We start from the raw sequence: 25,263 nt of genomic DNA, 5'->3' as shown, positions 1-25,263 counted from the left end.
GTTTTTGTATATGGTGTGAGGTTTGGGTCCTGTTTCCCCAAGTGATTCTTATGTATACCTTCCTGGGACCTTGTTAGAAATGCAACTTTTTAGCAGGGATTTGAACTAGAATGAACTAGTTTGAAGCCCTGCAGATTTCATTGACAGAACAAAGTGGAGGAAACCTTCAGAAAAAAATACTAAGTATATTTTGATAATGATTTATTGTGAATACCAGATATCACAGTGAGAGGTTTCCAAAAGACGAGAAAGGTAAGAGATGTGGTTGCTTAAGGAGTAAAGTCTCAGGGAGGAGACTGATCTGAGAATGCTGGTTTGTGCTGACTCGTTCGAGGAGCCCTGGTGGCACAGTGGTTAAGAGCACGGCTGCTAACCAAAAGGTCAGTAGTTTGAATCCACTAGCTGCTCCTTAGAAACCCTATGGGGCAGTTCTACTCTATCCTATAGGGTCACTATGAGTTGGAATCAACTCAATGGCAGTGTTTTGTTTTTGTTTTTTTTTGGCATAAAATTACCATTATGGTCTCTCAGCTCTAAGTCTGAGTCTTGGAGTGGGATTGGTGGAAGGTCTTTCCATAATTAAAAAGATTTCTGGGACTTTCCAGGCAGCAGTGGGCAGCAGGAGGGAGAGGAGGGTCTTACTCAGAATTAAATTATTCTCTTATAGTCTGCAGATGGAGGGCTGCAGAATAAGGCTCTTATACCAAGTACATAGGTTTCCTTTGATTTCTGCTGATGGAGGCCTCTGGGCTAGTAAGGGATCAGATTACTAAATAAAATACAAACCCATTGCCAATCGAGTTGATTCTGACTCATAGTGACCCTATAGGACAGAGTAGAACTGCCCCACAGGGTTTCCAAGGAGTGGCTGGTGGATTCAAACTGCTAATCTTTTGGTTAGCAGCCAAACACTTAACCACTGTGCCACCATAGAGTTTTATTTTATACGATTGAATTTAAGCTGAAAAATGAGAAAATGTATGTTATTGAAAGAATAACTGTGTATTTTTAATTCTAAAAATGTCTTTGTTACCCTGAAATATTCCTGTAGTGCTGGTCCTGACAGAAGATAAATTAGGAGTTAAACACTATCTTACTATCAATTCAAGAGTGTTCCATTGCCAGAGGAGCAAAAAAATTACGTTGGCTGGTTTCATCAGTAAGATAAACTCTTTCAAGGACCCCAAATATAGATGACAATGCAATTCTGGTTTATATTTAATTTTAACTTCCACCTGAGACCTTAATGTGAATATTTCCTGAGTTTCTGAGGGAATGCTAGAGAAATCTTTCGTTGTTTTTAACATAAAGACATTAGATACATAAAACTGAAATGTCTCAATTGGACAGTCACCTTATAGAACATGAGTCAAACCAAGCTCCTGGTTTTGATGCACAGCCCTCTCATTAGAGTAAAGTGTAGAATGGATACTGAAGAGAACCTCTTTGACTGATGAATGATGCATACATGGAAAAGAGCACTAGGTTTGGATTTCATCCTACATCTAACACAATAGTAGCAAATATGATGCCAAGTGCTTTCCTACCTCACCTAATCTGTAAAGCATCCCTAAATGGTAGGTAGTTTTATCCCATATTCCTAACCACTATTATTACTACTATGCGACCTGTCTCTGAGACTTTGTGATAGTCGTTCTACCTCTCTGGATCTCAGTTAACTCAAAAAATTTTAAAAGTGTATATGTGAGTGACTTTATAAAAGTGATTTTATCCTCAAAGTTATAATTAAAAGATTTCTGTTTATCTACCACAGCTGCTAATGATGAAACAAAAATTTACCACACCTTACCAGCAAGCTCAGGAAGAAGTACTGATTTTCTTTCTCTTTAAATTTGCAGATACGTGTAATTATTGATGGATATATCATAGGGATAACTTTGGAGGAATTTCCTTCAATATAAAATGATCTGTTTGTATCACTCATAATATTGAGTATATATGTTTACCCTTACCTAGTGTCCTTTGGGACATTTCAGAATGTTGTCTGTTAATATTTTCAAAAAATTAAAAGAGACTGCTCAATACTCCTCCATTTATTTTTAATATTCTGTTATTTTTATAGGATATAGAGTGTGATTGACCCTAACATTGATTTGGCTGATCCTCACCATGAACCGTGCTTTTAGCAGGAAGAAAGGTAGGTGTGCCCATTTTAAAGGATCTGGGAGTCAATTCAATATTACTACAAAAATCAAGCAAAGATGTTAAGAAATCAGTTTTTCCTATTATAAAACCAGACTGCTCAGAGGTGAAGTTTAGACTAGAAAAACACAGGTCTGGAAACATTGCTAATTGACATATTTTGTTAGTAGCATAATGAAAGAACTAAGTTGTTAAATACACTAGTTCACAATACAAAGGTAGCAGTATACGCGCAAGCAATTTTATGCTATTGTGTGAAATTGCAAAGAGTAAAGTGGTATGAGATTTAGTTTCAACTTCACCTTAGGTAACCATGTAAAATTAAATTCCTTGGGCCTTACTTGAAGTAACAGCAATGAAAATTCATAAGTGTGTTTGTGTTTCATGTTTTATTGACTATTATGGAGGATTGGGGATAGGTGAATTGACGGCAATGAGACCAAAATAAATTTGTTATTAATTTTCAGACAAGGATTTAAAAGAAATGTAAAACTAATATATCATAATCACTGATATAGGAATGAAAAAGCTAATTACGTGTTATTTTTTTAAAGGGCAGGAAAACAATTCATTTGACAAAATATTTCATGATGAACTAATAAAGGAAAAACAGGAAAACCAGTTGTATATTTTTTCTAGCTTAAACCAAATCAAACCCATTAACATGGAGTTGATTCTGACTCATAGTGACCCTATAGGACAGCAGAACTGCCCCACAGGGTTTCCAAAGAGAGGCTGCTGAATTCAAAATACTGATCTTTGGTTAGCGGCTTAGCTCTTAACCACCGTGCTACCAGCGCTCTTTTTGTAGCTTAAAACCACTGATGTCTTTTCTAGCTTAGTGGAGTTAAAATAATGTATCTGCCATTCTGGAAAGAGTTCTTTAGTGGTAGGCACAGGGTTCTGTCATGCTTAAAATGTTATCAAGGAATTGAGAGACGATACTTCAACAATGCTAATCAAATTAGTAGATGATTGAAAGCAGGAAGAGATAATGTATGTGATTCAATTACCCACATGTGCAAAAAAATGACAAGTGAGGTCGCGTTCTACATTGTAAACTTAATTTAAAAAAAAAAGTTGCTGTGGAGTCTATTTCAACTTATGGTGACCCCATGTGTGTATAAGGTGTTGTGGATTGCCAAACTTGGGTCCAGAAAGTATAAACACTTTTATTGTTATTTATGTATTGCTGTTATTTTGAAGATGCACCTTAAGTGCCATATATGTAAAAAAAGGCTGAAGAATAAAGTCAACAGTGTGATTATCAAAGACTGTAACAAATAGTCTAGAACAAGGAAATAGAGTGTTCTATTCTATTCCATGTAATCATGGACAATGTGCTCTTTCTAAAAGGGTTATTTGGCGCATTGACACATGTCCAGATGAGAAAGACTGGGATGATGATATGCCTCTCAGCCATGCAACAGGAACCATGGTGAAGAACCCTTAGTGTAATGATCATTGCCTTTCAAAGTTTATGAGACTCAGCTTAATAAAGGAGAAATAGATATAAATGATAAAGTTTTTGAATTAAGGTTGCCCCCTTTTGCCGTCGAGTCGGTTCTGACTCATAGTAGAACTGCCCCATAGGGTTTCCAAGGAGCGCCTGGTGGATTTGAACTGCCGACTTTCTGCTTAGCAGCCGAGCTGTTAACCACTATGCCACCAGGGCTTCTGATTTAACATAGGAAACTAAATTCCAACAAAGCCATGAAAAATATAATAGAATTACTCAAAATACTAACTTTTTTGTCATCAAAGTGAAAGGTGTTCAAACATTTGGATTGGGTACAGAGGATAAATGTTTTCAGTAGGGATTTAGATAATGTAAACCTGAAGGCACTTTCCAGCCTGGGAAAGCTAGGAACTTATTATTTTACTTCCTTCACTGAAAAAAAGGACTCCAAAGTGGTATTTATTGATGTTTGTAGCTTGCTTCTGATTTAAAACATATACCAAAAGTAATGTTTCTTTTTTATTCTCTTTCCCAGTAACAACGTGTAAACACAATTCTATAATATAATGAGCTAATGAGTAAGAAGTCTTACATTACAAATCATGCTATCTTATTTTTTAAAAAAAACTTCTGTACCTTCTCCTTTTTTCATATGGAATTCTCCTTCCCATGCTTTTAAGGTTGAAATTCCAAATTTCTAATTTATTATTTGTTTGAAAGGGTGGCATTTCATTAAGAAATCCCAAGGGTTGTATAGTGATTTGAGTAACTAGCCATTGTAAATTTAAATATGTCACATTTGATCATAGTAGGAGTGAAACCATAGGAAAAATTACAGTTATTTGGAGAATCGAGAAGCAGAGGCACTTGTTATTTCCTGCTTTGCTTCATTGACTTTAGATTTCTTTTGATCTCTAAAGATCTCTTATTTTTCAAGTCCAATGACAAATATTCTTATCAGGAAATTATTGATCAATGTTTTACTCCAAGTTATAAGTTGGTACCGGAAGTTCTACCTTAAGTTCGTGAACGAATTCTGACTCTCATTTAGTGAGGCTGTTAGAGAGAAAAACTTCTTAGAGCCTCTGCCTCGGGTTTCAACCAATAGTACTTTTTTATTTAACTTTAATATGAAATGGAAAACTTTAATTTTATGAGAGGATTTATATATCTTGACAATCTGGAGCTATAATTATACCTCTAGAGAATATATAATTAAACTCATATTTCCAGTAACTGGCATCAATATACACTGTGTATAGTATTCTAAAAAGAGCAAGATGGTCTTCAGTTAGTAAAAGGTTATCTCATTTTTTTATAGATATCCAATTTACTTATTCTTCATGTGCCATTTTAGTAAATGATCATGGTTCTCAGAAGCCTAAGGAAAAAAGAGTATCGTGTTAAACCTAAGTATAAGTGTGCTTTTTTTCCCCTTCCTTCTTCTTTGTATTAAATCCCCAATTGGTAATTTGTCTGAACTTTTTTGATTGCATTAGCCAGGTACTACATTGGTTTTGTTTGCAAATGTTCTAAGTATTAGAGTTGCTTATAGATTATAAAAAATACTGAATGTCTCAGAATTGCATCATTTTGAGCTATTTTGAATAGCAACATAAAAATTAATCTAACGTCATATAATCATAGATTAAATTGTAATGAATATATTTGTTTTGTATTTTCTTTCCCTAGATTAGCTTTCGCATTGAATTTTTAAAATTTTGTATTTTAGTCATGACATCAAAATAATAAATCATTAAATAAAAGAGCCTAAAACATAGCATGCCAATAAACATGATTAAATAATTCAACTAATTGCATTTTATTTTCTTTAACTCATCTCTTGACATACTGATAAGTAGATATCATAATGCATAGTACTTAAAATATTTATTTATATTTTCATTTTTTATGGAAATTTTATTCAAATAAAATCCAATCATTCAACAACATTTAGTTTTAAATTCTATACACTCAAAGTAGGTGCTTTCACTGTATTAAGTTCTGGTGATACAAGAATAATGAAATCACTGTATCTTTCTTGATGAGCTCTTAATTTAATCTAAATGCATTTTGAAAATGAAAGTTTACTGGCCCAGCAGTTAGAGTAGTTTGACACTTGTAAAATATTTTGAAATGTTGGCATTTCATATGGGTGTTCAGTATTGAGTTAGTGATTATAGTTTAATTTCAGGGAAGAGGGATAAACTCTAGAATGTCTACATTCCCGTTTCTGCATGAGTCCCAATATCTAATTGCTTCTGTGAGCACTTTATAGCGACCAAGGACGATCATCTGTATTCTCTCCTGAAGGTTCAACCATATTTTTATGAGTTGGTATAAAGAGTTTTTCATTATATCACTGTTTTTTCTCTGCCAAATTATAAATTAGGATGAGAACAAAGACTTAGTGGTACAGTGGTTGAGAACTCAGCTGCTAACCAAAAGGTTGGCAGTTCAAATCTACCTGTCGCTCCTTGGAAACCTGTGGGGCAGTTCTGTTCTGTCCTTTAAGGTCATTATGAGTGGGAATTCACTCAACATCAATGGGTTTTTTTTTTTCCATGTTTTATAAGTGTACTACCTATACTAGAGGCTGTGCAACGAATTACTAAAACATCAGCGCTTAATAATGCAGTATGGATGCATACTTTTGTTATTGAGAAACTACAGTTTATTCTCTTGTAATTTAATCTTGTGATTATTTCAGTCCATCACCAGGAACAGCTGTGTATACTCACCCTCTTTCTAGGTCACTACTATCTGACATTTTATAACAGAAGCAATATCATCAGCTTTCAAATAATAGTGACTTTCAGGAGAAAGCAATTATCTCCCTGCCTCAGGATTGCTATAAAGCATTATATTCAGACTTTAGTGAGACTTTACATCCTCCTGAGAAGTGATATATGTCTTGGAAAGAGAGACAAGAGAAGAGTTGAGTTAAGGGGTAAAAAATAAAATTGGATATCTGTTCCACAAGGCATATCTTTGGTGTTTTTATTATTTTGGTGTACAATATTGTGATTTATTTCTTTCAATATAGTACAAGACCAAGATTATATCCCAAATCTAAATACAACTTATTCTTGAATTAATCATTTCACTATTCATTAGCAATCATAAGGAGAAAACTACAAGTGAGATAAAATCCATATAAGAAATAAATATTTTACACATTAAATATCAATGCTATATTGATTTTTGAACCTTCTCGAAATATTCCACCCAAGTACTGCTATCACATACCCACCCTAGTAAGCAGAGATAGCCCCAAAAGGTACCATGAGTGGGGAGTTTTATTGATCCCTCATGTTTTCTCTAAGAAAACCTTGTGAATTTCACATTTTACCCCAAATATGTATAGTAGTGATGCACTAAAAATATAGCGCATTATCCTTTTAATTGTAAAATAAAATTGATATTCCAAGAGTTTGTGCCATTTTTTTTCTGTGCCTTCAAATTCCTCCAGTTTGAGAAGAACAATTACTAATATCAAATTAATTTCTATCACATCATTTTAAAGTGTTCTAAATTGAAGTTGAAAAAATTTTGTTAGTGATCCAAAATGTTGTCTGTCTTTATGTAATATATTTGATGATAAATTCTGTTTGTAATTTTCATTCTAAATTGCAAACTCCTATAAAATAAAATACAAACAAATACACACAAATTGCACTAAAGAAGATAATATATTTGATTATTCAGAAGTCTTACTGTAAATGCTGCTTCATAAACAATAAAAAAGCCCATTTAATTTGTATAAACATTCTTTTTTTGCTTTGTCCCCTCTATACATTTCACAAAATATTTGAGAATAATATGTGAAATAAATTAAAGTCAAGAATTGAATGAGAAACATATTTTTCCATTTCTAGCAATACTATACAATACATAATTTCAATATTTTTGTCAGGTTGAGTTTCTTTCATGTCTAATATTTTATCACAATTATCTAAGAAACATTTCAAATTACTATATTTAAGAATATTTATATCCACACCTCCTGAGAGTAGACCCTCAATTAATTTGTCTAAATTTAGAATAAAACAGTTATCCTAATATTGATTTAATTTCTAAATAAACATAATATGTTGTGTTATTTCAACTTTTGCAATTGTTAGTTTAATGTTAAAATTTTCTTTTAATAACTAGATAATTCTTGCTGCCAAAAAATAATAACAATCACTATGAGTAAAGAACAGATTACTTTTTGTTCATCAGAGAATTAACAGAAAAGAATCTGTAATTCATGAGAGCATAAAGAAAAAAGATATTTGTTTTTAATCATGATTAATATAATTATTCATAGCCCAAATGATGTTGTTATTTTTATATATTCTAAAAAATTTATTATCATTTGTACTATTTGAAAATCTTTGGAAAGGACAGCTAGGGACTTTTACAGCATGGAAAGAATCCTGAAATCAGGCTCCAACTACGTTTTCTTATATATGACTAGTTTTTCTTAGTCAACTTACCAAAAGAGTCTCAGAATTAGAAATGCTGCTACTCGTCTTGGACTCTCTAAAATGCTAATGCATAATATGACACCATAGAGCCTATAATTTCATTTAACACTGTGTATTCTTCATTGCAGACAAAACATGGATGCATACGCCTGAAGCTTTATCAAAACATTACATTCCCTATAATGCAAAGGTAAAAATAGTTCATATAATGTTGTTTAATTTTATTGTTATAGTTTTACCACTAATTCATGGTTGATCTTACAAAAGTTTCTTGTACATTAGTATTTCCTGGTAAGGTATCTCCGAAAAAAATGTACTTAAAAAAAATAATGGTGTGGTACAGGGCATGGAAAGTTATTTTTTCTCTCCAAATAAGTGATTTCTTTAGAAAAAGTATATCCTTTATAGTTTCTTTTAGGTCGTGCATGTATTTTCTTTGAATGATTTTGGCTATTGTTAAAATAACTTGCAATATCATGGTCTATAGGAAATAAAACAACAAATATCTTAGCTTCCTCTGAAAAATTTTAATTTTACATTAGCCAGACGAAATATAAAAAGCTAACCTAGAAATGACAGAAATGACCTGCAATTTTAATGAGTGTAATTATCATCCAAAGTAAGAGACCAAAAACAAAAAACAAGCAAACAAAATGCACCACGACCACCATGACCACCAACAACAAAAAAACCATTAACTATTAAGAAAACAGAGGAACAAAAGGCATGCTTGTATTTTAGTGCACCTGACCCAAGTTGAAGCCATGGTCTTTTCAATCACCTCATATGCATGTGAAAGCTGGAAAGTGAATAAGGAAGACGGAAGAAGAACTGATGCCTTTGAATTATAATGTTGGTGAAGAATACTCAATATACCATGGACTGCCAGAAGGATGCACCAATCTGTCTTGGAGGAAGTGCAGCCAGAATGCTTCTTAGAAGCAAGGATGGCAAAACTTTGTCTCATGTACTTTGGGCATGTTATCAGGAGGGACCACTCCCTGTAGAAGCACATCATGCTTTGTAGAGCGTAAAGCGAAAAAGATAAGTTGACACAGTGGCTGCAACAATGGGCTCAAACATAGCAATGATTGTTAAGATGGTGCAGGACTGGACAGTGTTTCATTCTGTTGTACACAGGGTCACTATGAATTGAAACTGACTTGATGGCACCTAACAATAACAAAAACATATTTTAGTGGTTCTTTTGTTCAGGTCGCTGCATTTAAATGGAGAAATAGAAGCATTAATCTATACTCTTGTTTCATCAAAGATTTGATTTTTGTTGTTGTTGTTGGAAAAGTGAACAAAATGAACGAGTGCAATTTAGAAAAGGGTTTTTAAAAAAGAAAGTTGTTATTTTGTAGTTAGTGAGCACCAAACCTAAAATAATTTTCAGAGAAATCTATTTCTATATTTGCATGAGACAGAGGTGAATTAAAGAATTGGGTTGTAATATGAGAGTGAGTCAAATGTAAGAAACTGAACTTTGGAGAAAAAGCATGAGGGCAAACAGAAAGTAATAAAATGATTTTTATAAGAGAATTTAAAGGCTGATGGATTAGTAAACTTTGTTTTGAGATACAGTGAGATCAGGCAAGAGAGATTATTTTAGGAGAAATAAAAGAATGTTTATTGAGCAGAAAGCCAATTGTGTTTGATAGAGAACCTCTAGGAATGCTAGTGTAAGTCTGAATCAGCAGGAAGAAGCATTTAAAGGGCCGTCTAGAAAAAGTTATTCCAGAGCTGGTGGTCAGCAGTGAGCTTTGTAGAGTGCAGCAACTATTTTTTTTGCTTACTTTGCATCAAATAAGATGCTCTAAAATGTTTCAAGTATAAAGCTAATATACCTAATATCACCAGAATATTTATGAATATCCCTGTAAAGCTAACTTGACAATTGATAGTCATGATTTTGCATCATAGCAATTGTATTTGCATGATTTAACTTATTTTAGCTAACTGAATAAGAAAATTGGTTAATACTACTCATGTCTTCCAAAGATATTCTTAATATTAACCATTGATAATCTGTATGAAAAAGGAATTTTAATCTAGAAAGCCACTATTATTTTTAAATGCATGCTCATTTTTGATGATGTTTTCCTTCATTTTATAACTATATGTGTAAAGTGAAACTACCCAGGATTATTTTTATGTGTGACTGAAATAACTAGTATTGAAAAACTGGTTTATAAAAGTTTGAAAGATTATATTACAATTAGAACTAGATGGGTTAAGGTGACAATAGAAGTCTGATTGTTTCCCTGGAAAAATTGTCTGTGCTAATTCACAGGTGCATAACAACCTTAAGAAAACCTACATGAAATAGAGTGTACAGAAATATCTTCCCAGACTTTGGTCAGTGAAATGTGGAAAGGCAGATTCCTTTTGTCCATTCTAATACGGCCTTCTGAGTGATAATGTATATCATGTGTGTACCAAGTAGTGTTAAAACTATTTGAACAACATTACTTTTTTTCTAAATTCCTTTCTTTGTGACACTTTTTAAATTGGCCTTTAAGGAGGGTTATATTTGAAGATTTTCTGTGTCTTTAATTAGACTATCTTCCACTTGAGAACTAAGCCCATGTACACAGGAAGTAGTTTGGCACGATAGGAAGAAATATAGACTGTAGAACTAAATTGCCTTGGCTCATATCCTGACTCCAACACTTACTAGCTATGTGTTTTTGGGCAAATTACTTAGTCTTTCCATGTCTGATTTTTGTCTGTTAATTGGGATAATAAAAGTACTTTCCCAATAGAGTTGTTATACAAATAAAAGAGTTAGATGAAGTGCTTACAAGTATGTCTGAAATAAAATAACTGCTCAATAAATGTTACAAATTGTTAATTTATATTTTCATTTTTCAGAGGACTTACCAAGGGGCAAGTCTCATAGTAGGTGTTAAATATGTATTTGATTTATTAATTATAATAGCATTGCCAAGGCAAATAGACAATAGTTACATTTCTTTGAACTTCAATATATGTCAGGTACTGTGCTGGTGTGTTTCTACATTACCTCATTAGTCTTTGCCAAGACCCAGTACTGTGAGTATTAATGTTATTGCCATTTTACAAATTGGAACACTAAGGCAGAAAGACTGAGTAATTTGCCTACTGTCACAAATCTAGTAAAACAGAGCTAGATTAAAACACTGAGGTCTATTTAACTTCAAGGATTTGCTTTTTTTTCTGTATGTAACATCACTTGAATTTTCATTCAGTAAATGGGTATTTTGTATAAGGCACTTTGTTGAAGCTTCACTCAATATTGCTAGAGATTTGGAGCTACATAAGTCATGCCTTCTTTTCTGACGGAGCTTATTGTCATTAGGGAAAAGTCATAGAAACGTTACTAACTTAAAGGCAAATCTCATTCAGGGCAACTCAAACAGCACAGAAAGCTGTAGAGATTCAGAGAATGGTGAGCCACTCCTATTTCTTGAAAGTGAGGGCAAGGCAGGATTTCCAAAGTCAAAACAAGAGTGGAGTAACTGCTTCAGGCTGATAGTTTTGGGAGAGTAAGTGCTCAGTCAGTAATGTATAAGGCACAAACTGCATATGACAAGAGTTAGCCTGCAGTGTAAAGTACTAGTGATTCTAAAGTACTGTTATCAGTCAGGGTTATTCCAGAGAAACCAAACAAGTAAAATATGTATCAATTATATATATATAAGTAGAAGATATATGTATCTCCATTTTATATATATATATATATGGAAACCCTGGTGGTGTAGTGGTTAAGAGCTACTGCTGCTAACCAAAAAGTTGGCAGTTCAAATCCACCAGCTACTCCTTGGAAACCCTACGGGAAACCCTATGGGGCAGTTCTACTCTGTCCTATTGGGTCACTATGAGTCAGAATCGACTTGTGGCAACGGGTTTGGTTTGATTTTATATATATGTGTATATTGTTCTCTCTCTATATATTGTTGTTGTTGTTAGGTGTCGTTGAGTCCATTTTCAACTAACAGCAACCTCTTGTAACAGAGTAGAACTGCCACCATAGGGTTTTCTAAACTGCAGTCTTTATGGAAGTAGATTCCCAGGCCTTTCTCCCATAGAGCTGCTGCATGGCTTCAACACCCCAACCATCCAGTTAACAACTGAACACAGGACTGCTGTATAATACATTTTACATATATTTTATAAAAATATTTATATATTTTATAAAAAAAAGAAATTTATTTCAAGGAATTGGATTACATGACTGTGGGGATAATGAGTTTACCATGTTACCATGTTGGTGCCGTGGAGTTGGTTCTGACTCACAGAGACCCCATGTACAACAGAACAAAACACTGCCTGGTCTTGTGCCATCCTCACAATTTTTGTTGTGCTTGAGCCCGTTGTTACAGCCAATGTGTCAGTTCATCTCGTTGAGGTTCTTCCTCTTTTTCGCTGACCCTCTACTTTTCCGAGCAAGATGTCCTTCTCCAGGCACTGGTCCCTCCTGATAACATGTCGAAGTATGTGAGATGAAGTCTTGCTATCCTTGCTTCTAAGGAGCATTATGGCTGTACTTCTTCCAAGGCACATTTGTTTTGTTCTTTTGGCAGTCATGGTATATTCAATATTCTTCACCAACACCGTAATTCAGAGGCATCCATTCTTCTTCTATCTTCTTTATTTATTGTCCAGCTTCCTCATGCATAGGGTAGTGTCTTAGGCTGAGTTCTCTAGAGAAGCAGAACCAATAAAGTGTATAAATATATATATAGAGAGAGATTTATATCAAGGAAATGGCTCACGTGGTTGTAGAGAATGGAAGTCCCAAGTCAGTGGTCAGGATAGAGGCTTCTCCTGATTCAAGTAGCCACAGGGGCTGGCAAACTCAAGATTGGCAGATCAGAGAGCAGGGCTCTTGCTCACAGACTGCAACGATCGATGAATCCCAAGATTGGCAGGCAAGACTGCAGGTAAGCTGTTAGCTCAAGTCCCAAGATCCGAAGTTCAGACAAACGTGAGCCAGCTGCAGGATTTAGCATGAGCAAAAAGCCCCAGAGCCTTGCCAGAATGACTGCTTGTATTCAATGCAGGCCACATGCCCAAGGAAACTCCCTTTCAACTGATTGGCTACTCACAGCAGATCCCATCATGTGAGTGATCACATATCAAATCTCTAACAGGAAAGTGATCACATTATACGACCACCAAAACACTGAGAATCATGGCCCAGCCAAGCTGACACACAATCTTAACCATCACAGTCCACCCCTTGTCAACTTGGCACCTGTACACATCTCCTTAAACCATACATAATCTCTGAATAAGGACAATTTTAAAGTCATACTCATGCCTAACATAATACAATGAACATACATACAACTGAAAATACACTAGCCCTGTTTACATCTTATATTTTATAAGTGAAGAAAACAAAAATATTTGATGCACATATACAAAGCAGAAATACTCATAACAATTACAATCCTTGTTTCTGCAACTGGTCACATGACCATAAGTAGTATTTAGAACTATCTTCTTCCATCACCCATTCTGTATTCCCTTTGTCCTCAGCAAGCACCTCAGCTGGTCGTGGTTCTTTGTTTGGCAGGGTGACTCAAACCTTCATTCCTGAAGGGTCTGGGCCATTAGCAGTCATGTCGGAATTGGGTTGCTGTAGTTTTCCATTGACTTTAATCTCGGGTCACGGTAGTACTAAGAGACTCCCTAAGGGATCTCCTGCATTCCAGACATACTCTTCTTTACCTCCATTATGTAATAACTATCTGATTTCCTCTCCGTAATCAGGATCAATCAAACCAGCCAGTATGGTAACTCCCTTCTTTGCCTGTTGATCCAGGGGTATAAGGATCCCAAAATAGCCAGGTGGCATTCTTAGCTTCCAGTTGAATCGAATCAGTGATGTGTCTCCAGGTGGGAGCATTCCTCCCTTTGGAACTAAGACCTCTAGGCCTGCAGAGCATACGATTGCGGGGACAGGAAGCAAAAATCTTGCGAGTGGGTCGCTAGGGGTAATAGTGAGTGGTGCCACTCCCATTTCCACCCCTTTATTCCTGGACTTGTGAATCCTGGCTATGGGAGAAACAGCACCATATATTAGGTGCTGGTTTAGAGCATAGAAAGCCTCCTGTAGAACATTGCCCCAACCCTGCAAGATATTGCTACCTAACTGGCACCACAATTGTGTCTTTAGAAAGCCATTCCATCTTTCTATCAAGCCAGCTGCTTCAGGATGATGGGGAACGTGGTAAGACCAGTGAATTCCATGAGCATGGGCCCACTGCTGCACTTCATTTGCTGTGAAGTGAGTCCCTTGATCCGAGGCAATGCTGTGTGGGATACCATGATGGTGAATAAGGCATTCTGTAAGTCTACAGATGCTAGTTTTGGCAGAAGCATTGAGTGCAGGGAAGGCAAATCCATATCCAGAGTAATTGTCTATGCCAGTCAGAACAAAATACTGCCGTTTCCGTGATGGAAGTGGTCCAGTGTAGTCAACTTGCCACCAAGTTGCTGGCTGATCACCTCGAGGGTTGGTGCCATATTGGGGACTCAGTGTTGGTCTCTGTTGCTGGCAGATTAGGCACCCAGCAGTGGCTGTAGCCAAGTCAGCCTTGGTGAGTGGAAGCCCATGTTGCTAAGCCCATGCTCTTTTAAGAACTATCTGTATGGGTTTAAATTGGCAACAGCAATTTGAAAGACTAGATATGAAATTTAGGGGGCAGTGAGTTTATGTTAATGGGGGAGGAACAATTTGGAAAAGGAGGGTGAGAATGGTTGCACAACTTGAAGAATGTAAACAGTGTCATTGAATTGTACATGTAGGAATTGTTGAATTGTTGTATGTTCTATTGTGTATATTCTCAACAACAAAAAAATTATAAAAAAAGAAGTTAATAAAGAAAGAAAATTACAACATAATGTACCCTAATGAGTCATGTTAAATAAATATTTTAATATAACTTAGTTATTTTAATAATGTTTCTTCAATTATTTTTTCATGAATGTATGATAAATTACCCTTTAATGAAAAGTTAATATTGTTTTATTGCTTAATTTAAGAAAAGTTTGTTTTTGAAAACAAAAGTATCTATCACAGTTCCAAAAGAGGAAATTAGCAAAGAAAAAAATATTCAAATTTAACCCTGTGGAATCATTGAAAATTGGACAAATTCAAACCTCAGTAACTGATGAGATGCATTATTAAAACTTTCAAAATGGTTTAGAATACCAACTGCATGAGAATTTTATAGCAAATTTGCAATAACAGCAAACATAAACGTTTGCCAGTTTTGCTGTTTATAGATACCAGGGAGGACGTAAAAACACATAAAGAGCTCAACTTCATTCCATATGATCCATTTCATTTATTCAAAAATAAGCTTTTAGTCAATCTCAAAGCACAGGGATCATTTCGAAAAAAATCAATTTTATATAGAGCCTGTACAAAAAGTTTTCTTAGGCTTTAGAACTAGTCTTTAATAATGCTAATATGCACAACTTATATTCAGTGCAAACATTTTAAAATGGATATAAAAAAAAAAAACCCGTTGCTGTCAAGCATCATATAAAGTGAACCTTCATTGTTATTTCCTCCCATTTTAAAAAATCCACCATATAATAATAGTAATTCTACATCTGTAACCATTTGGAAATATCCCTTTATATGCTAAGTCAATACTAGCACATATTTAAAAGGAAATTAGAAAGCTTTAAAATGTTGTTTTCCAGTGTGTTCTGTACAGTGGGAAACTATAAGTATTTTTCATGCTGAACAAGGTGAAAACAAACAAGAGCAAAGTAATAACTGGAAGTTTGTTCAGTTATGATTTGTAGTTGGTACATGCTTATAAAATATAAGCATAAACGGAAAAAGGGAAATGAAAATAAACACTTGGCTTTATGCGATTTCTTAGTTCTTTAAATGAACTTACAAAACCAATTTAATTTTTGAAAAAATGCCTATTTTAAAGAGGTTACTTAGTTTTTGTTTTGTTTTAATCCTAAATTTTCTCAGGTAACTTAAATATGTTATGGAACATTACTTCAGAGGTCATCATAATTGTAAAAATATTACTCTACACATGAGAATGTCCTAAAGAGAGTATATTATAGCTGCAAGAAATTCCTGAATAGAAACCAAAATATTAATTATTCATTATAACATTTCACTATGGACTAAAATATCTTTTTTTTCTTTGTAAAGACTTAATGTGGGTTAAAGATTCAAAGACTTTTGGAGTTCAAAAAAGACTCCAGGAATCATTTACTGCAACTTCTTCATTTTCTTGATAAAGTTAAGTTGAGGGCCAGAGAGTTTAAGTGATTTGCTCAAGATTTACAAAGCGAGATAGTAGCAAAATTAGTTTTAGAAATCAAGTTCACTATTTAATATCCATTTTTCTCTCCACTACAATGTGCTATTCTTAGACTTAAAGCGATTAATGTAGCCAGCAGATGAGTAAACACAAAGGCAAAGTAGATATATATGCATGTCTGCTCTAAGTAGGATACACTACATGTGAAATTGCTCTGGGTATGCAAATTGCTCTGTCCGGTCTGTTAATAGATGTTTCATGGATCATTTAAAACCACTCAGGAATTTTGCAGAGATGTGAACTAAGCAGATTAAATATAGTATCATTGCCTCATTACCACGCAGGCCACAAACTTCAGGCTTTTATATTCTATGTCTCTTATTCTGCTTAGATTAATTATATTTGTATTAGTATAATCCCTGGATAAAAATGTCTTGGTGCTATATATGTCCTTAAATGCTTCTTCCAACTTAAGAGCACCAAGTTATAAGTGGGAATTTTCTAAATGTTAGATACACTTATCATTCATTTCATATTTCTGCACAAATGTATTTGGCACTATATGAAATAACAAGAAAGCTTGTTCATAGCTAAAGAATATTTGTGAAAAAGAAAAATCCAATTTTGTCTCAGAGGGGTTCAAGTAGAAGCATTCTGAAGACTGGAATGTAAAATTAAGAATTTGAACAGAAAGGATAACCAGTTGCCATCAAGTCAACTCCAACTCATGGCAACCCCATGTGTGTCAGAGTAGAACTGTGCTTTGTAGGGTTTTCAATGACTGATATTTTGGAAGTATATTGCCAGGCTTTTCTTTCAAGACACCTCTGAGTGGACTTAGACCTCCAGCTTTTCTGTTAGCAGCCAAGCATGTGAACTGTTTGCACCACCCATGGACTCCCCAGCAGGAGGAATAACCGTAAGGGATATTGTAGTTTGGGGGAAAACCATGCTTGAAAAAAGTAATTAAAATTTGATGTTTTTATCAAGATCATTTCACTAGGAGTTTTGATGAATGACTGAAATAAGGACATGCTGCATGTAAGAGAATTAGTGAAGAAGTGAGCATTTTTTTCTGAACGAAGAACCTGGAAGAAATGAGAAATGATAATGAAGAGGAAAGGATCATAAGGACAGGTGAAGTGTGGCAGGAAACACCAGGGTTTGGGAAATGATTTAGCTTTGTACAAAGAAACAGCATCTATCAATGGATTATATAGTTGCATTTCAAATACTGATTAGAAGACGTTAGGTGGAGGAAAGGTGCCTCCAGGGTTCTCTACTGTTTGATTCGGGTGGTGGTGAGGAAAAGGAAGGTGGCTAGCTCACACCAAACACATAAATCTCTTCTGAGGACCAATCAAGATCCCAGCTCACTGTGTTCTTGTATCTTAAGAGACGCGTTAGAGGAAATAATCTTTTATTCCTTAGGAAATATATATATATTTAATATGATTTTAAATATACATATATATGTGCATATATTATATAGATATTCAAAATAAAAATACATTTTTATCTTTCCTATAATATTATGAAGTATGAGACACTTCATATCCAGAGCAGTTCTGCATATTTTTACATTTAAGAATAGTCTCCTGTTGTCTGTCTGTTTCTTCAGTTTTCAGGAAAGTGTTTATCACCTTCTATTTTTTCATCCTGCTGGAACTAAGCAGTTCCTTTTTCTGAATCTTTGAAGTCAATATCTAAAACTGTGAAAGTAGAATCCAGCGTCAGTCTTTATCTCCGATAGTATCACAGCACCTCTTCTGTCTGTATTTTGCACAGTTGTAACAGCAAAGCAGAAAAAAGAAAGGTCACCAGGGAGTTAAAGATCTGATGTAATTTATACAACCATAGTCTGAGAAAGATGTAGCTCAAAGTATAGAGAACATAGAATAGAGTATCAAAGAAGCAACTGTTCACATTATTAGGTTTGTGATGTATTATATTTTCTAAGAATAATAATTTTTATTCCATACATATGGCATATGCTAATTATTAAAATTTAAGCAGTTCAAGAAAGCACAGAAGCATGGAAATCCACAAATCACTCAAAACTCTACCAGGCAGAAATAACTAGTGTTAACTGTTGGTTAACAGTATTCCAAGCATCTCTCTTTGCACAAATACAAATGCAGCAATAGATATATAGATAAAAAATAACGTGCACCATTATGTGGATGACTCTATGCCAGTAACTTTCTAAGCACTTTACATCTATTATCTCATTTAATCCTCACAAAAACCCAATGGATTGGAACTATTAATATCCATATTAAACAGCTAAATTGTAACATTGAACTGTAAATATTAAGTAGAGTGAGGCTGGAGATGAATGAATAGATAGACTATTAGGAAGAATTAAATTTATAAGAAGGAAATTATAACTTGCATTCCATTTTAAAATAAAAAGCATTGAACTTAACTCCTTGAATTTAACAGAAGGACAAAAACAATCGAAGTTACTAAATTTCAGATATGTATCGTCTTGCCAAAAGAGATATTTATTCCTAAAATAAAAGGAAGATGATTATGAAGGCCATTAAGTGTTTGGCATTCTTACATTTTTCCTTAACAGCACATTTTGGTTTTTGACAGCGTTCATATACGAATGATGAAGTGAATAGCCTAGTTACATTTCCTCTCTCCAGCATACTCCAGTCCTCAGTTTTTGTGGCCTATTTCAGTTTTACTTGCCAGGATTTGCAACATTTACATTTTTATCTGAAACTATAATTCTCCTGGTGGTTTAATCTTAATTATATATTGAAATAGAGTCATCTCATCAATACTTCATTTACCATTTCTTCTCTATTCCTGAGATTTTTATTTAATTTAGGTTTTCCTCTTTAATTAGACTGTCCAAAAAGGACTCAATAACTTTGATATTTCATTGGATAGTTCCCATTTTAGAATATCTGCCTATCATCTTTCCTCTTGGATCTACTTTCTGTCTCTCAGAACATTAACCATGATTGCGCAGTCTTCTTCTTCTGTTCAGAAAATCTACCTTGATACTTGAAGGTGACTTACTTTTTCTGTCTGGGTACCTGAGGACTCCTTTCTTTATCCTTAAATTTTAATAACATAATGAATATGTTTTATTGTTCACTGTCCTAGTTCAATTTTTCTGCTGTATCCTGTGCCCTTTTTACCTGCAAATTCAATTTTTTACTGAATCTTTTTTTTTTTTTCCCATTGGTTGCATTCTCTGTTTAGTTGTTGCTGGTTAAAATTTTGTCATTCTTGCTTTTTCTCCCTTTTCCTTCCTTCCTTCCTTTCCTTCCACTTTCTTTTCTCCCTCCCTCTAGTTTTTTCTTTCATCATTTTAGCCTATTATTTTCATTTATGGGAAGGAAGATTTTGCCATCCTCCTTTAATTCTGCCCCATTTCTCTGAAGTCCTAGGATGTATTTTAGAACAAAGCCTAGTTAAACTAAGTTATTTTCAACTTCATCCAGCAAGCTTAGTTCTTTCTATTTATTGTGCACCTATTATATAGCCACTAAGAATGTTCAACGAACACATGAAACTACTGCTCATAATTAATTAAGGAACTTGAAGAACAGCAATGTGAAACACAGCTGGGAAATTAAAGGAACTCTCTTCCCTGCCCCCTTTGTCCCCTCCTAGCTCCCTCTTCTCAAGAATTCAGTATCCATTGCACCTCTCCTCAAAGACAGTCCCCAGCGCCAGCTTTTGGCCTATTGGTGTGAAGAAGTGGAGAGTGAACTTTTTTACTTCTTCTACCCTTGTCATAACTGCCCTACTGTAATTCCAGTTCAGATCTCTGGTTCTCAAAGACAAACCCACCCCAATTCACATGCCCCCATCTTTCACTTTCAGAAATGTGGTCAGACACAGATAATATAGTGAACCATAGATTCTCTGAATATGGGCATATAGTTCTCTAAAAGGAAATTCATACTTCATACATACAATCTTGTTCTCTATGCAGTAATTGTGCACCCAAATTGTATTTATAGAATCTGGGTTTAAAAAGAAGTTGGAGTTAGATAGTTAAAGAGTAACTTTTATCTTCTTCATATTCCTCTAGGCTGCTAGCAGAACCAGGCCTTAGAATAACTCAAAAGTTTTGCACACACGTTTCAATAATAGAGAAATAGGAGAGAAGCTGCAATTTGGCAGTAGATGTGCAAAAGGTAGAAATTCTTGGCTTTCAAGTCTCTGTACTCTTCTTGTTTTCCTCCTGCTTCTCTGTTGATTCTTTTCAGTTGCCTTTGTGATTTCTCTACGTAAAATTTTCTCCTAAGCATTACCATTGCTCTGAGTTGTATCCTTGGACCTCTTAAATTTTTTTTTTTTTTTTAATATTCCTCTTGGGCAGTCTCATTCACACCTATAACTTAAGCCATCCATTTCTTAATGACTCTCCTGCCTAGATCTCACTTCTGAATTCTAGAATCACCCATCTTCTCTCCAGTGGACATCCCACATCTTAAATAAAGAGCTTGAATATAAAGTTTAGGGCATTCTGCAGTACCTGGTCCTCCTCTGGTGCTCTCCATCTCAGGCAATGGTGCTGCTCAGGACTCTTAGTTTCAAGTGACAAAACTGACTCCATCTAGCTTAAACAAGGAAGTGAATTCATTGGTTTATGTAAAATAAAACCTCACAGGGAGGGCTGTCATTTGAGCCACTTGATTCACAGCTCAATGGCTGTCATCAGGATAAGTCCTTTATTCTGTTTTCATTGAGTTGCCTCAAATCTCAGACTTTGCTTGATGGCTTCAGGTTTATATCATCACAATGCTCAGACCTCCTTCTCTACACTGAAACCAACCTTCCTGAATTGAGTCTCACTGGCTCTGATGAGTTAGATATAGATCATGTGCTGTTCCCAGACCGATCTCTAAGGAAGGAGGACAAATTCATGGACTTAATCCATGTAACATGGTGCACTTCCCGGCTATGTGGACTGATTGTCAGGGAAGGGTAGATCCCTAATGAAAACAAGGCGAATTACCAGAAGATGGGAGAATAGATGTTATAGCTACAAATATTATTAAAAAACAAGCAAAGAAACAAACAAAAACACTGTCTACCACAGGCATCAGCTTTAGTCACAGTGTTCCCCTCCCTTACTATCTACATCTAATTAAATGTTAAGACTTATTGTTTCTCTAAAAATCTCTTGAATCTGTCAACTTCTCCACAGAGCTACCACCACCACATGGTGTAGGCCAGTGGCTCTCAAACTGTGATGACAGAATAGATTTTTTTCCTTCTTAATCTATAGCAGACTGTTATTTAAAAAATGTAGTATTGCAATCAACAGATGTATTTCTCTGTCAGAATTCTATAAAATTTATAAATACTGACTCTCAATGTCTATACTTACTGTGCACTGTAATAAACAGTTCATGAACCAAGCTAAGCTGGCCTACTTGGAGCAGCACTCGGTTAGGCCTCCGTTCTCTCTCTCTGTCAAAGATCATTGCAGTAGGCTTCCCACCTCAGGAGCATCTCCTTCTCATTCCTTACCCTGCTCCAATGTAGTAGGGACTTCCTTAAAATGAAAATGTAATCAATTCACTTCTCCAGTTAAAAATCCTTATGTAGCTTTGAATTTTCTCATAATCTATTCTACACTCTTTAACATGGTTTTCAATTTGTTTTGTTTACTTTTCCGGCCTCATCTCTCATATTGATGCTATTGAGTGTGCTCTGTTCTTCTTTCTCACAATCTTTTTCTCACTCTTTCTCACTTCAGGAGCTGTGCATTTACCTGGAACTTATACAAATACTTGCTTGCTTATACTTCCTTGTTAAGTCTCAATGTCCTATAGATTGAACTTAGCTCTTACCTCCTCCAGAAAGTCTTACTTGGTATCACTCTCCCTCAAAGTAAGTCTTTGACTTAAAGGAATTTATGATATGACAAGGTTAAGCAGTGTGACATAGTTCTTAGAACTCTCTGCTGTAACTTCCTGTTTACTTGTCAGTACACTTTCATTAGGCTGTAAGATCCTTGAAGGTAGTGCCATATCTTGTTCAACTTTCTTTTTTCTTGTTCGTCTTTATATCACTGCTCCTAACATTATGGCAGGTAACTAAGTTTCAATGGTTACTATAGAAAATTAGTCAATTGCTGGGTCCATCCAAGGAAATGCAAAGAGGGAACTCAAGCCGGATCAGACTGTTCATGCGCTGCCGTTCTAGACCCAGTTCCTAGACGCTTACCTCCATATGCCCACTTCTGGGCCCTCAGGAGTTCCCAACCCTCCTCTCCTTACCAGCTCCGTTCTAATTTAGGTCTCAGCAAATGCCTTGGAACCAAAAAAATGAAGTCCTCAACTCTACTGTGAAAACGTCGTAGGAAGGAAAATGAGTAGGAAAAAGACCTTATATTTTTTAAAACATAAAAAATAAACTCACTTAACCAAAATACTATATATGGTGAGTACAGATTATTATTAGGAGCCCTGGTGGTGCAGCAGTTAAGGGCTTGGCTGCTAAACAGAAGGTCGGCGGTTTGAACCCACCAGCCACTCCACAGGAGAAAGATGTGGCAATCTGCTTCCATAAAGATTACAGCTTTGGAAACTCTATGGGGCTGTTCTACTCTGTCGTATAGGGTCACTGTGAGTCAGAATCCATGGCACACGACAACAGCAACAAGGACTATTTTGCTATTTGCACAATATTAACAGTTTTGGAACTGTGAAGGCTTTATTAAAATTTCAAGAAAGGCCAGCTCTACAACTTAATAGCAAGCCTACTATTTGACTCAGTTTTCACATCTATGAAATGGAGAGACTTCCTTATACAGCTTTTTAAAGATTAAATAAGATAATATCTGTACAGTACCTGGCACATAATTTGTGGTCACTAATTTTTAGTTTTCTGCTTTTCCCGCTTTCAGGTATACCTAGAGTTAACAAACATTTGATATAATACTATTACTATGGAAAAAGCTCCCACAGTTTCAAACAACCAACTTATAGATGGAGTATTTTAGAATACAGTCCATTAATGAGATAACTCCCTGATTCTTTGCATATTTTGATAACATGACCAATCCAAGATTCACCATTATGAAATAGTACAATCAGTTGAATAGATTTTTACAATCCTCCTCACTCCCTGCCCTGTCTCCAGACAGATTTTATCTTTGATGGAATTACTCACTAATGGTGACAGGCATAGCAGCAGTGGCTAATTACTTCCTAGGAGATTGAGTTATAGAGAAGCATAAATCACCTTACCCCACACTCTTCAGGTTCAGATAAGAAATGGTACCCGGGGCAGCAAAGCAAGCAACGAAGGAGCTTGAACTGCCATTAGTTGATCCACGGTTATAATCCAAAATAATTAAAACTAGATCTCTAGCTCTCTCAGGTTTTATATTTATTTCCAAGGATTGTTACACCACTTACTTGGATACGCATCTGTTTTTATTGCTTATTAGAATGGTATTGCTCCAGGCTTGCTCACACAAACATTTGCCTAGATGACGGAATAAAAACAAAGCAGGTCTTACCAGAAATGAAGTTATTTCCATTTGCAAATATTCAGACTAAAAAATATGCTGCAGGAACTTCTGGCAAAAAATGAGAAAGACTGAATATGCTTAAACCTTGCCAGGAGAAACATGCCGATAAATTTAATTCTTTAAAAAAGTGTTTAGAAATAGAATGAGGAAACAAAAGCTAAATAAATTAAGAAATAAACTCAATTCTGCAGATGATTTTATGTGTTTATGTATTAGTATGGCAACAGCTCATTAAAGTAGTAAATCAGATCTTATAATCAATGTGTTATTTTTGGAAAAGTAAGTGAAATAAATCTAGCAAAAATGTGATACAGAGCATAGTCCTATGAGCACTGTATTTATTATACTTGCACAACTTTAGCTTGGACATTTGTAATGAATTAATAAATGACTATTACTTTGCCATTTATTTAGTAAATGTCATAACTAATGTCCATCTGTACATTTTTCAGCATAGCAAAAATTGCAAAGAATGCAAAAATACCTAACCATATAGTGAATGAGCCAAACAACAGGACATTAATTGGCTAAGTGGGTGTAGTGGCTTCTCAATGGCCATCAATATAAAATAGGAATCTTTGTAGTTAAAAAAAAAAAAAGATTAATAGGCTATCACAAATTTGAATTTTATTGTCTGTTTCGCCATGAATCACCTCATAATGATATGATGTGTGTAATTGTATCTACAGTGAGCTTTGTTTGATTTTAGGCCATAAATTAATAATCTTTAAACCTAGCTCCAAGATACAAGTTTATAGTTCCAGAACAGATGATCAACAAAAGACATGAATGTTTATAGTTGTTTATGCACTGGTTTAACCCAGTCTTCTTTAGGATGTACTAGGTGCCAGACTCCAGGTGTGTAAAATGCACCTCAGTCTCATGGAAGCAATCCACCACTAGGATTATACAAGGTTGGATGATTGAAAGGACACTCAAGACTCCTCAGATTATACTCATGTAAGTCTTTCATAAAGGCAAAGGCAGCATTACAGCAAAAGAAAGAATGCACACAGACCCATAAGGAGCCTGAGAAACTTGCTGGCAAAACTGTCTAGAGTTTTTTGTTAGTCACACAAGGTATACTTCATCTCCAGATCATGAAGCACCAATATATGTGAAAAGACTCTTGGTTTCAGAAAAGCTTGTTCTTGCCTTAGCCAAGCATCAGTATCAGACTTCCACACATCCCAGAGATATACATATGCTTGGCTCAGTCCAGCTGTAAGTTAATGCTGTTTTACACACTATGGTATTGCCATGGGTTGAATAGTGTCTTCCAAAAATATGTGTATCAATTTGGCTAGGCCATGATTCCCAGTATTGTGTGATTGTCCAACATTTTGTCATCTGATG

At 35.0% G+C, this 25,263-nt stretch overlaps 1 protein-coding gene across 3 annotated transcripts in view; it reads left to right on the top strand.

Moving 5' to 3' along the window:
• Positions 1–2,130: 2,130 nt before the first annotated feature.
• Positions 2,131–25,263, top strand: part of GULP1 (GULP PTB domain containing engulfment adaptor 1) — a 134,415-nt gene continuing 111,282 nt past the window's right edge. For all 3 annotated transcript variants that reach the window (XM_004385594.1, XM_004385592.1, XM_004385593.1), the window contains exons 1-2: positions 2,131–2,158; positions 8,223–8,284. In XM_004385594.1, coding sequence (XP_004385651.1) covers positions 2,131–2,158; positions 8,223–8,284 — 90 coding nt within the window. The remainder of the gene's footprint in view (positions 2,159–8,222; positions 8,285–25,263) is intronic.

The sequence above is a fragment of the Trichechus manatus genome, unplaced genomic scaffold (assembly GCF_000243295.1).
Source record: "Trichechus manatus latirostris isolate Lorelei unplaced genomic scaffold, TriManLat1.0 scaffold00142, whole genome shotgun sequence".
Lineage (NCBI taxonomy): Eukaryota > Metazoa > Chordata > Mammalia > Sirenia > Trichechidae > Trichechus > Trichechus manatus.
This window is presented reverse-complemented; position numbering and strand designations above follow the sequence as displayed.